The 14575-nt window shown below is 34.5% G+C and overlaps 1 protein-coding gene across 7 annotated transcripts in view; it reads left to right on the top strand.

Moving 5' to 3' along the window:
* OXR1 (oxidation resistance 1) overlaps positions 1-14575 on the top strand; it is a 249405-nt gene that overhangs the window by 192623 nt on the left and 42207 nt on the right. For all 7 annotated transcript variants that reach the window (XM_081952815.1, XM_081952819.1, XM_081952817.1 and 4 more), the window contains 4 exons: positions 4968-5050; positions 10675-10782; positions 11617-11730; positions 12202-12354. In XM_081952815.1, the coding sequence (XP_081808941.1) occupies positions 4968-5050; positions 10675-10782; positions 11617-11730; positions 12202-12354 (458 nt within the window). The remainder of the gene's footprint in view (positions 1-4967; positions 5051-10674; positions 10783-11616; positions 11731-12201; positions 12355-14575) is intronic.

The raw sequence follows: 14575 nt of genomic DNA on the forward strand, positions 1-14575 counted from the left end.
GCTCTTTCTTTCTCTGTCCTTTCCTTTCCTTCCCCTTTCTTCCCCCCCCATTCTCTCCCTTTCCTGTTTCATTCTCTGTCCTTTGCCTTCCTTTCCCTTCCCTCCCTCCCCCCTTCTCTTCCTTTTCTGTTTCATTCTCTGTCCTCTGCCTTCGTTCCCCCCCCCATTCTATCATTTGTTTGGAGTCTCATTTGTAGCAACGTTTACCAATGTAGAGGGGGGGGAGCCGCCAGGCGCGTGTCCTAGAGCTACCGGAGATTGACAGCTCCGCTGCGTTCTTTGCCCATTGAAGCCCCTTGTTAAAAAAAACCTCGCTAGTTGAATTAATGGGGGTTTTTTTTTTTACATGGGGATTCCCTGGACGAAACGGCAAGGAACACAGCGGAGCTGTCAATCTCTGGTAGCACTAAGATACACTGCTACCCCCTCCCTAAAGGGAGGTTGGGGAAGGGAAGCAGCCAGGCAGCCGTTATCATTGGGGCTTGGTGGGAGTTGTTCTTTTTGCTCGGGAGGGAATGGGGTGCGAGAGGGATCAGGTGGGGGAGGGGGGATCGCATTGCTGGACTCTTTTTGCAGCGGACTCTTTTTTTCATGGGACGGAATGGGGCGCGAAGCACTTTGCTTCGCCTGCTGCTCCTTTTGCACTGGGCTCTTTGCAAGGGAGGGAACAGGGTTTTTTTGAAGTGCATTGCTGCCGCGGGATCGGGACAGAACAGGGTTTTTTTGAAACGTATTGCTAGCCTACCGCTCTTTTTGCGGTGGGCCCTCTTTTTGCCTGGCAAACTGTACCCGTAGGTACGGCAAGGGCTGTGGGGTGCGTGGGGCATGCCCCCCCTCTTCCCACTCCGGTTTTGGGGGGGCTTATTTTGGGGGGAGGGGCTTATTTTGGCTCATGCTCTGAAAAACCCGATTGGGTTTATTAGCAGGGCGTGGCTTATTTTCGGGGAAACACGGTATTAAGCAACTAATAGTGGAAAATTAAATACAAGCTAGGAAATTCTTGTACAGTATTCTAGAATACTTTCTGTGCTAATTTTAGAAGAAATTTTAGCCCCCTCAGAGAGGGCCCGCAATCTGGGAGTCCTCCTGGATACGCTGCTTAGTTTAGAAGAACACCTGATGGCCGTGACCAGGGGGGCCTTTTACCAGGTATGCCAGTTGCGTCCCTTCCTGGATCGGGATGCCCTGTGCACAGTCATGCCCTCATCCTTTCTCGCCTGGACTACTGCAACACTCTCTACATGGGGCGCAACCCTTCTCTGTGGGACGCCTTCCCTTTAGAATGAGCTGCCCCCAGAGCTTCGCATAATTCCCGACCTCTGGTCCTTCCGGCGCGCCCTAAAAAGTTGGCTTTTCCAGCAAGCCTGAATAAAATAAATTATTAATTTTAATTGCTAATTTTAATTTAATTTCTAAATCTCATTGTAAATGTCTATTGGGTTTTTTGGGGATATTCTATTTAATCTTTCTTTTAACTTTTGTAATATGTGTTTTTATGTTGTACGCCACCCTGAGTCCTTTGGGAGAAGGGCGGCATATAAGTCCAATAAACCTAAACCTAAACCTAATGCTTTAGTTTGTAGCAAATTGTGCTTATTCATTTCATATGGTGCAATACCTTGTACAGTGTGGATTTACTTTTTAAATAAAGATATTTAAAGAAAAAGCACATTGGTAGCATAAAAGAGGACCTAAAACTTGCATTCCATTAATCTGGGTTTTAATTTGTTTCTCTTTATAGTGCTCTCACTACAGAGCAAATCATTTTAAAATTATATGTCTTTCAAACAGGCTTGTTTGGTTGTGAGTCACTTGTTGCAATAAAACATTTTTTTAAAGTGGTGTAGTACAAGTTCATTATATAAACCTAAGAAGTTATTTAGATCCTGCCCATAGATTTTTCCCATTAATTGTGAAAACAGTTTTTTAAAAAATAGACAAAAACTCCATTGTAAAAATATAATTTAATACTTCAGAATTATAATAAGATTCTTCAATTAATTTTTGAAACCTGGGCCCAAATAATGGAGTTTAATTCCAGATGCATAAAAGGATAATATTTAAAATATCCTTTATTCAAGAAAAATATATAACTTAATACTGAATAATGTATACTCAAATCTTAGTTTTCAGATTGTGTCTCCATGCAAGATAATTTGTAAGGGAGAAAGTCAAATTCTCTAAATGCATAGATCTAGTAAATAGAAACTTTTAAATGATTGTCTCTGATAAGTTTACCTCAGCCTGTTAATAGTTTTGGAGGAACTGGTTATATAGTTATGTTGGTAATATTTCATCTTGTATTGTATTACAACATCCCTAATTGGGAACAAACACAGAGTGTTTTCTAAAAGATCAAGCGATAAAGATCAACCTCTACAAAGTCAAAGATAGCTAGGTCAACACTTGGTCATTGCCAAATTGGAGGGCTAGAGGAATTGATGGCGTATCTTCAGAAATAGGAATTGATAGAATATCCTCAGAAATATGTCAAGCAGCAGCAAAAAAATCAGTAAAGCTTCAAACCAAATCAAGTCTGGAAAATGTTACAGTGGCCTGTTTGGAAAGGGGTCAGTAGGTATCAGTACTAAAACAAATAAGACTTAACATTGTTTGTATACTATCATGCACACTAATTTCACATGCTGCCAACGTTAAGTTGGAGTGTTACATTCTAATGCATTTAGTATCATGCAGCATAGATTAGAGTCTTGTATGGAAAGAGAGGTGGCATATGAAGAAGGCTCAAACTTTTGTGGAGCCAAACAACCATGGCAAAAAAAAATGAGCTAGTGTGTGGATTGGCTTCTCATAAGTTCTCTCCAGATCAAGGAGAGCCAACGATCAACCACAAGATTGCTCTGTACAAGATCTCTCTGTGAAGAGATCATAAAATAGTAATCTCCAGTGGGTTTGAGAGTTGTAGGAGTCGGGGAAAACATCCTGCTTAAGCTGCAGTTCAGAGCTTCAAAAAAAACAACAACAACCCAACACTGGTTCACCCATTTCCTGTTATAACTGCTTTAGGAAGATGCTTGTTATTGATGTTCTAGACGTTAAGAACTTTCCAAGGGAAATGGTTTATTACACTGAGAATTTCCTCCTATCCTGAATGAAAGATATTTTACGAAAGCACAGTAATTCCACGGTTATTGAACCAGTTTTTGGTGCTTTTGGCAAAAGTTGCTCTCATCAGAAGAGAGGACTTTGGTCTACTGTGCTTCATTAAGACCAGGGTCAACGTAGCCGTCTACCAGGAGATTTTGGAGCACTTCATGCTTCCTTCCGCAGACGAGCTTTATGGGGATGCTGACTTCTTTTTCCAGCTGCCCACACTGCCAAAAGCACCAAAACCTGGTTTAATGACTGTGGGATTATTGTGCTTGATTGGCCAGCAAACTCGCCTGATCTGAACCCTATAGAGAATCTATGGGGCGTTGCCAAGAGAAAGATGAGAGACATGAGACCGAAAAATGCAGAAGAGCTGAAGGCCGCTATTGAAGCATCCTGGTCTTCCATAACACCTCAGCAGTGCCATAGGCTGATAGCTTCCATGCCACACCGCATTGAGGCAGTAATTGCTCCAAAAGGGGCCCAAACCAAGTACTGAGTACATATGCATGCTTATACTTTTCAGAGGTCCGATATTGTTCTATGTACAATCCTTGTTTTATTGATTGCATGTAATATTCTAATTTTCTGAGATGGTGGATTTGGTGTTTTCATGAGCTGTATGCCATAATCATCACAATTATGACAAATCACGGCTTGAACTATCTTGCTTTGCATGTAATGAGTCTTATCTCATATATTAGTTTCACCTTTTAAGTTGCATTACTGAAATAAATAAACTTTTGCACGATATTCTAATTTTTCGAGTTTCACCTGTAAGAGTGATATGGGAATAGATACCGCATTGGATTTAGAAATGAAACCAGCTAAGGTCTTAATAATTGAAGGGGACATACAAATAATAAACCGCAAGAATAACTGAGCCTAGAGCTTCTTGGATGAGAAGTGAAACGTCTTCAAAGAAAAACAAAGAAGTCCAGTTGTCTCTTGAAAAAGCACATAGTTAGAACAACTATGACCTGGATGACTGATAATCTCCATAAACATTTTAGAGACTATATCTCTGTTCCAACTCATCCACTCCAATTTTAAAGCATGGCCATTTCTATATCTAAATGTAAATATGTTCTGAGATGAGCAAATAGAAAAAAGGGTCAGACTCTTTTTTCCCCCGTTTTATTTTTTAGTCTCCTACTAAAGAGACTTGAAGTTATTAAGGAGTTTAGTTTCTTATAAATTGAAAAAAGGACTTAATCAGGTAAAGTTTGCTTAATTTTTGATCAGTGAGAAAATGTGGATTTCTGAACAGAGTTCACATGTCAAAACGGTGATCCCGAATGGAACATGATTCCTGGCGATTCTGTTATTTACCACTTGTTAAATGTTTTTAAATGTTTAACAATAGAAAACAAAAAAATAGCATAGCTGTATACTAAAGGTCATACTTGCCATTAAAGTGCTATATAGCTGTGTTTGAAAAACAAGCTAAAGTTAAGGACTAATCTCTGAAGCTGATTTTAATTTACTGCAAATGACAGGCAGGCTACATGTAATGAAAATCTAATCAAATATGTTAGAGAACTGTTATAACCTTGCCCTATATTGGAAAAAAAAAACTTTTCATCTAGTTTCTTTTGATTTAATAATATTTTGGAAGGCTTGCTAATATTGATAAAGCTAAAGCATTTCTAAACACTAAAGTGTAGTAAATGTAGAGGAATGAAGTCTCTTGTGATAGGTAGTTGTCTTAGGCTGAGCATAGACTCACTGGCTGATAGCTATGTAACTGGTGAATTACATGTCTGCAAGTGATGCTGTAGTCGGCAGTGTGTGATAATTCTGAGATGAGAGAAAGATGAAGGTAATAATGCATGCTTCGCCTCAATTTCTTTCAGATACCGGCCAGAAGAAGACTATAGACAAGAAAGATGGGAGACGCATGTCTTTTCAAAAGCCAAAAGGGACTATAGAGTATATTGTAAGTTGCTGCTTGGGTACATAACTTTCAAGATACATTGAAAATGTGTTAATGGGATTGATAAATACTATTCTGACTGTTTTCAAACATGTTGAAGTAATTATGTTAAAACTTTCCAGTCTTACTGTAGATGTTATATATATACTAATAGTACACTGGTTTTAAAATATATGCCTTATTGTACTTTTAGAAGACATCAATACATCCCTTATTGCTTCTAATGCTTTTAATATTGCTAATAATCCACTGAGTGTAGATTAGTATAATTTTGTCCCATTTTACCAGTGTAGTACACAAATATTTTTGTGCTCTTATAAGTTTCATTGACCTATTAATTCATCAGGACCAGTTCCTTTTTTAATCATTAGTAACTGAATGCCAAGCCTATGCGTTCTTCAAATGACCCTTAAGCAGAAATATAGTCAGTCTTAAATTTCTGGTTACTAAGGGAAACTAGAAGTCTGAATTAGGAAATAGTTTATTATATAATACCTATATATTTATCATTTCTAGATACAGAATTTTCAAATTGTACCACTGTAAATCAGTTCAGTGTTTTCATTTTTAAGTAGAAAAGATTTGTTTGAAATGAAACTTAGAAAAAAACTGGCTATTAGGATTCTATTTCTATGTATGTACTGTGAGTATTTTTGTGACAGTTTAAACATAACTGACTCTAAAGTTCTATTGCTCTTTTGCTTTCAATTGCTGAGTTTCAGAGAAACTGATGAGTATATAACTATAAAATGTAATTAGGAAGTGAATTGGTTCCTTCATTTAAATGAATTACTTGTATAAACAATCTGATACAGAATGGTATCAGCTATCATGCTTCTGCATTTCTAACAAAATTGCTTTGAATGACTTGTATTAAACTACACAAGCAGACCTTTGTGTCAATTTTACAGTGTAAGTTTATATAATGTTTATATTAGTAAAGTTTTCATCAGATAATAAGCTTGTTTATGAAGTTGTAATACAGTCAGATTTTGATTTATTTCACTAGAGGAAAAATATAGCCACAGTTTCCAGTAATCAAATTCCTTTCAGAGAATTTAAAAATGTTCAGTTGATACAAATGTGAAATATTTAAGTAATTCGTACCATTGTACCAATTGTAAGATGATTTACAGTTTTCAGAGTACATACTACAAAATGGTCTCTAATTACTTTTGCAAGCAATTGAAAATAATTTTGGTAAGATTTGTTATTGCCAATAACCTTAAAGTGTTTGTATCAGGGTATTAAAGAGACTGAAAATGTTTCATTTAGTTTTTCCACTTTTATTTCAAAATAACTAATAACTTGTCATTATTACATAGTGTATTAGGACTTCAATTCCCTTATTATGTTACATATTTGTGACCTGATTTGTTTGAATTTCTATTTTATTTTATTCACAATTCCCAATAATTCTCAAATTATTAACATAAATTTGGAAATATAAAAATGTATAAAGATTTCTTCCATGTATTTATTTCTTCTTATGAAAAAGCCTATTAGCATATAAAATTAACTTCTTAGAATTCCTCCCTGATAAATACATGCAATGCTTGGAAATATTACTTTTGTATTAAATTAAGTACAATATTTTCCTTTGGAAAAAATTATTTGAAAATATTAGAAAAGAGGAAACAACTTTTTGGAAGAAATGCTATAGATGACACACAATAATGTATTCCTCTAATCCCGAAAAATTCTGACTTGTTCACTCCAAAAATAGAATATATTTCCTGTGATAAGCATTGTGATTAACTTGATGAACTGCTTTAAATAGTTGCTAATCGCAATTATAATTGTTTATAAAAAGTAAGGCACATCAGTATTCTGGTACTTAGAAACTTGAGTTATGATCAGAGTTTTAGTCTATCCTTTTTTAAAAATTTTGTTGAAGGTCTATGAAAAATGTTGGAAATTTATGCACTTTTTATTTCTATACATATATTTTCAATAAATATATTGAGTTCATGACCAGTATTAAAATAATCCACAATATAACATTTTAATAAACAAACATAATGAACACTCTACAGACAACTCAATCACATTCTCCACAATAGATATTGGCAATCATGCCTTGATAATTAACTGAATCTTGGCCAAGTTTCAATATTTTAAAAAATAAGGATTTGTCTTGTGTTATCATTATGTATGTTGCTCATAATGATGTGACAAGAAGATAAATGTCTAGTCTTCTGCTCCATCTGAAAATATGAGACAATTCATACAATATTCAGATATTCAACTCGGTTACTTAGGGAATTATAAGGCAATAGTACTTTGAGTTAGGCTTAGAAATGAACAGAGAACATGATTACATACTTGATTCTCCCATGACAAAGTCGTTTAAGGAGCAAACTTGACATTTTGTTTGTGGAGTTATACAGTGAGCTTTTGATTTCTTGTAGTAAATAAATAAAGACTTGTTATCTAGTGATCAGACTCATTTTAATAAATATAATATCTGATACAGATATGAAGTATTTAACTAATTTGTATCTTTGTACCAACATGGCAGATTTGAGAGTACATATATGCAAAATGGTCTGTAATTCATTTTTCAGGAGATTTAAATAATGTTGTCCATTTATATAAATGTATATAAATTCTACCTGAAGCTGTTGCATTAATTTCTAAAGGCAAAGCCATTTACGTATATATTAAGCCTCAGTATTCAAATTCAGTTTAAATTTATTATCTTTTTCTACTCAAAATTAAGCCTAGATAGTGATTTTTTGCTTTTAGAACCTTACTTGGTACAAATGAGAAGGAGAAATAGAGCTGGGTAACCATCCCGATGATCTTTGCCAATGGCTTCAAGTATACTGTGAATAGGCACTCTGATGCGCTTCCATAATAAGTTGCTCTCATATTTTCATACACTACATTCAAGCTAATAGAGGTCAAGGACAAGATATCTGGAGGATATTGGAATTGTGCAGAATACTATGGCGCAGCTACCATGAAGTTCAGAATAATTTTATAGTTTCACTTCTTGGAAACTATCTTAATTTTAGGAGGTGAACTACCATTTTTCTGCATCTTCAACCACACAGTTTGTCTAGCAGTATACTATGTTTGATGGAAAAGATTGTATTTGAGTAGCCTAAGATACCTCCTATCTTTGCCATTTTGATTGCCCACCTATCCATTGTTGCCTGCCCAGTCCTGCCTGCCATTGCTGCCCCCCTCGCACCACACATGTACCAGCAGTGGCCTTCTTTCATTCTGATGCTTCTGGGGCTTTCTAGGTTCTCCCTTTGTGCCATTCTCAGACCCAAAAAAATGATCTGCCTAGAAAAGTCCTTCTTTCACAATGCAGTCAGGACAGTTTCTCACACTGGTCTTCTTTCACAAAAGAAGGCTCTGGGCATGGCATGGAACACCTAGATGGGGCAGGAAATGGATAGATGGCCCGAAAAAAGCAATGTGAAAGAAGGCCCTACCCAGATCAGGCAGTGGGGCCACAGGAGACAATGGGTAGGTAATCAGCAAAAAAGAGCAGTTGTAAATGCCAGTGAAATTCTGTCTGTGATTGCAGAGACATTGCAACAGGCAGAACTTTCAGGAGCGATTTTAAGTCTAACCCTAACTAGTTAACAGTCTCTGAGTAAGGTATCAGTTTAGAAAACCTAACAATTTAGCAATTCGATCGCTGGAAAAGTACAAAAAGACTGTGTGTGTGTGTGTGTGTGTGTGTGTGTATTCATTATTTTAGATCCCTTTGAGTGAAGTATCTGATACTTTGCATGAAACAGTAGAATAAAGATAGCCTTTATTTAAACTAGACTTTAGGCAGGAGAAAATGGGAGAATAATTTTAGAGGCAGACACAAAAATGACTGTATTTAGATGATGATATACATATTAGCTATATATTTCCAAGAGTCAGCATATTTCCCCCAACAATTTGGGTCCTTATTTTACCAACTTTGGGAGAATGGAAGTCTGTGTCAACATTCAGCCTGTTGAGATTTGAACTGCCAAATTGCAGGCAGTCAGCAGAAGTAGCCTGTAGTACTGCACTCTAACCATTGTGCCACCCTGGCTCATATTCACAACAATATTATAAACATTTTTTTAAGCTGCATGTTTTTTAAAAAAAGAACGTGGATATAAAATTGTTTGCCCTTTTAGGCAACTAAAATCTAAAATTTGTAAATTGCAATTGCTTTCTATTAAATGTAGTTGACAGATTTTTGTTATATTTTGTCATTTCTGTCAGGTGAGTTATGTTCTTCTGTTTTGTTTTTTCAAAATGAATTCTGTCATATTGTAGGAACTGACCAAAATTCCTCAAGCATTGTAACTGAAACAATAATTTCCATTGTTTCAGACTGATGTCTGTTTTCAGGAAGCACCTTGTTGGCCAATATCCACATCATTCATTTTTTAAAAGATTGGCTACATTGGGGTTTACAATAAGCAAAACGTTAGAGTCGCAATGAGTCAGCAGCAAATGCTTCAAAAGTTTTGATATCTATTTGACAGATAGTTGTCTTTCAGCTTCTCCTTAGTGTATGCTGAATCCAATTAAAAGTCTTCAGTACACATTAAAAATAAGTTCTAATTTTTTTATTAGAAATAAATCAGAAATAGTTTATAGGGCTTGGGACATGGAATCACTAGATAAATTATTCATTAATTCTGTTTTAATGAACTTGCTGTTGGAGGGTAAAGTTTTATTTTAATCTAAACTAATCACATTTTATACTGATTAGTGTTTTGTCTTACTCTCTGCTCCTTTCTTTCTTTGGAATACTAGGTAATCCTCATTTTATGGTAATAACAATTTGTATGTCAAATTGGAAACATCAGCTTTTTATTCCCAGTACAGCAGCTAAGAAAATATTTAAAATTTGAGAAAACCACATGCTGCTGATTAATTTTTACAAGAACTTATTTTTAAAACCAATTCTATTAGATTTGGTTCTTAAGTAAGTCAAACACTTTTAAATTGTTCAAATAAAATTGTAGGCATCTCAAATATTTGGTTAGTTAGTCTTTTTATCTTTGAAATTTATTCAACGCCAGATTATTTAGAGCAACTGAATTATTGTTTTACTGTATTTCAATCCTACTAATAAAATGTAGGCCTGCGCATTTTTCTTGGTTGCTATTTTATTTTAAAACTATACAATACAATGCTAGACTTTCAAAAACGTAGGAAAGATTTGGCTACAAATCACTTAATAATACAATACAATACAATACAATACAATACAATAGTAGAGTTGGAAGGGACCTTGGAGGTCTTCTAGTCCAACCCCCTGCCTAGGCAGGAAACCCTATACCGTTTCAGACAAATAGCTATCCAACATCTTCTTAAAGACTTCCAGTGTTGGGGCATTCACAACTTCTGGAGGCAAGCTGTTCCACTGATTAATTGTTCTCACTGTCAGGAAATTTCTCCTCAGTTCTAAGTTGCTTCTCTCCTTGATTAGTTTCCACCCATTGCTTCTTGTTCTACCCTCAGGTGCTTTGGAGAATAGTTTGACTCCCTCTTCTTTGTGGCAACCTCTGAGATATTGGATCAATGCTATCATGTCTCCCCTAGTCCTTCTTTCTCTTAAGCTAAACATACCCAGTTCCATTTAATTAATTGCATTTATGTTCTCTAAACAGGTGGAGTCAAGAGATTCTTTGAATACTGTGGCCTTGAAGTTTGATACTACGCCTAATGAATTGGTGCAGTTAAATAAGCTGTTTTGCAGAGCAGTTGTTCCTGGACAGGTATTGTCTATTACATAAGATAAGTACAGTAAAAATAGATGAAGAGTTATTAATGGTTTATTGAACATTATATGTATTCCTTCCTTTGGCGATGACTACCTTGTGGCATTAGTGGATCAGGAAGAAAGGGTAAGCAAAAAACTTGCTGGCTTGGTACCATCAAAGCTGATACAAAGATGAACATCCAACAACTGAAAGAAATTGTGCTTGACAGGGTAGCATGGAGAACACTTGCCTATAAAGTCACCAAGAGTCGGACATGACTGAACGGTTAAAGCTAACTAATTAATATACTCCAGATCCATTTTAAAAGTTTAAATAGAAAAGAATCAAGATTCTAGCAGGATATCTTAAGTAACAGGACAATTTTGTAATAAAAGAATAAGGGCATACATTTACCTTTAACATTTTTCAAAGTTGATTAGAAAAATTATTTCTATGCATATTCTGGAAAAAGGGAAATAAAGTCTTTATTGGAGTCAACATAACATGAATGAAATTCATATCGCATATAAATGTGGATACGAAATGTGAATATGAAATCCTAAGCAAACTCTAAAAAACTAATTGAAGATAAGCACAATAAAATTTGTATTATCCACAAAGTATTTCATGAAATATCAGATAGTGTATAAATAATTTCTGTACCATTTCTAAATTGCTACTGATTTATGCAAAAACAAATTTTTGAACACCCTATTAAAAAGTTTGCGGTTTTCTATAAGACATTTATGCAGACATGTCTTTTTGAGCCATATGCAAATAATGTTTTAATTTGAAATTAATAATGTCTACACCAGTTAAATCAGATTTAATCAAAATGTGTTTTTATAGGTTTTATATGTTCCTGATCCAGAGTATCTTTCCAGTGTGGAGAGTTCCCCCTCACTTAGTCCTGAAAGTCCTTTGTCACCTACATCTTCAGAAGCTGAGGCTGAGAAGACAGCTGTAAGTGTATGTCTGTGTGTGCCTACACACATCTGGAATATTTTGCCCCAATGACGCATTTCTGAAAAGTAGTCAAATTGTAGTATGCAGGTCTCATTGATTTGATCAGAACTGAGGCAAACTGATATAAAAATCTATTTCTGTTTTCAAATATTTTGAAAGGTTGATGTAGATGTTAACATTGGGCAGCAGTGTCTTGAATGTTGGTATCTTTAATATTAAATAAAACTATAATGCTATAGTCTATATAGCTTTGTGAAATACTGTAGACCTTTCATATACCAACTTGTGATTTAATATTGTCTGTATAATTCATTTCTAACACAGATGTTGATGTTTAAAATGACTCATTTTTATCATTGACTTGCTTTTGAACTTTTCTGTTATACTACATAGGTTTGGCAAGGATAAGCTACTTTTATAAAACACATCCTATTTTTGGTTGCATCACTGCAGTTTTTGTTTCTATAGGATTCAGATGGGGCGCAAAAGAAAGAAACAGCAGCCAGACCAGCATATCCCTGTGTTCGGTCTACAAGGGTTGTGTCATCCACGTCAGAAGAGGAGGAAGCTTTCACAGAAAAATTTCTCAAGATCAATTGTAAATACATTACTAGTAACAAGGTAAGAATGATATGTTTCTTACATAAAATAATGTGTTGCCTAAATTATTTGAGAATTTTCCTTTTATTGGGATAGAAGAATTTTAGTAATTGATATTAGCTATAAATAGAACTTACAACTTTATCAAAGCTATACATTACCATGCCACATTTATCCATTTTGTCACAGTAATGATGGTAATAACTAATGAAAAAAGGAGCAACTGAGTTGAAAGATGCAACAGAAGATACACATAGATTTTTATTGACTCTGCGGACCATGGAATTCTGTCATCTTTTTATAAATAGCATATTTTTAAGGATTTCTTGCATAAATGCTTCCAGAATCTTAATATTTAGACTTTCTTTTCTGTTTTCATACAATAGGAAAGGATATACTTGTGCTATCTTACAAATGTTAGGCAGATATCTTACAAATTCTTAGCCAGTTATGCTATAGAAACATCAATTTACTTCAGGCATTGAAATTTAATAAACACTGCCCAAACCAAGCAAGTTTTCCATTTAAAATTACCATGTTTATTGGAGAAGAGGATATTCTCTGAATTTAAGATGATCTCCCCAAAAGGAAAACAAAACAGAAAACAAAAACTTCACAGACAGGAAGTCCTTAGTGTCTAAATTTCCATCCTTGTCAATTTATTATTAGCAATTCCAGAAGAATTTAATGCCTTCCTTAGAAAATGTGTGTATAGGTTTTATTGTGTCTCTGTGAGGATAACTTGCAGAAGTCACACTCGGCTCACAAAAAAATAAAGCAGGGGCAATGTTAGGATAAGAAAAAAAAGTACTAAATAAACTCTTAAGTGCCTCTTAAAAAGATACCCCAGTTAATTAATTAATTTTCCATCTGCATTTATTCAAGATTGCTGCTCACCTACATATAACTCTTTCAGAGAACTATTTAAAATTGCATTCACATTCACTTTCGTCCTTCCAGCAAGGAAAGGCAATAAAGACAAGAAACGTGATAGAAACCTGGGTAGTGGAAATGCTGCTATTCTTGAGAATACTTTTTTCTTAACCAATACGAAAAGCTGCTGCTGCTTAAAACAGGAGTGACTGGGGGGCTGAAATGCATGGGATTTTCCTTCCCTCTCTAGTTTTCTCCATTCATCTTGCCTGTATCAACTTTTGCTTCCTCCTTTTTTCCTTCCTTTCCTTCAATTGACCTAAGGACTCAGCAACATGCAAAATATTTTTCTCTGTAGATTTTCTTCATTACAGCAAAAGCATAAAGTAAAAACATACATCAATTCTCCAATCTGTACTGGATATAACTAAGTCCATATCCTGCCTTTGTGCCTCTTTGTCTTTCCTCTGGCACTTTAGTGAACTGAATAAAAGTCAAGAGTTTTAACTTAACTTTCCAAAATAAATACTTCTGAATATCTGTAAGAGTAAAGGATAAAAACCAAATTGATCTTATAAGCAAGAGCTTTATTTTAAATGATAATTGGTTTTATTTATGTACTTGATTCTTAATTAGATTCTTAATATATAAGATTCTTATATATTATATTTAGGAATGATATTCTTGAAATATTTTTTCTGGGCTGTTAAATAGGCATCAGTCCTATTTAGTTATGTGTGTGTGTGTTTTTGAGAGAGAGAGAGAAAATTTTCTTACCTTTTACCAATCTTATTTATTATCTATTTGTTAAATCTACCTTTACTGTCGTATACATAGTATGCATCTCAAACTATATATAGCATATCTTTCTACTTCTTCAGAGCTGTATACCCGTAACCCTTTCAAATGCAAGCAATTCATATCTTCAGAAATGCACAGGAATTTTTCCTTTTTTGGAAAAAAAAAGTGTTCATATATATTGATAAAGGCTTCATTAAAATTAACCACAATTTCATAAAGTCTTTGAAATATGTAACTTGATATTATTTGTGGCATGACTTATAAAATTACTGCTTTTTTAAAAATTGCTTTATCTTATATGGAAATATAACTGCTGAAATAATTTTATACTAAGATTTGTTAAAGACAGTTCTATTCAATTAAACAATTTAAATACAAAATTATCTTACAGTACCATTTTACAATATTTCTGAATTATGGCTAAAACTTCCTTTTCCACAGCAATAACTTCTATATATTGGTGTAATGTTAAGTAGGCAAAACTGTTTTTCCTTAAAGATTATATTTCCTAGGAATTTACAATTTTTCAGTGATTTATAAGAAAGCTGAATGTGCTTGTTAGACTTTA

This window comes from Natrix helvetica (assembly GCF_964273705.1).
Source record: "Natrix helvetica genome assembly, chromosome: 4".
NCBI lineage: Eukaryota > Metazoa > Chordata > Lepidosauria > Squamata > Natricidae > Natrix > Natrix helvetica.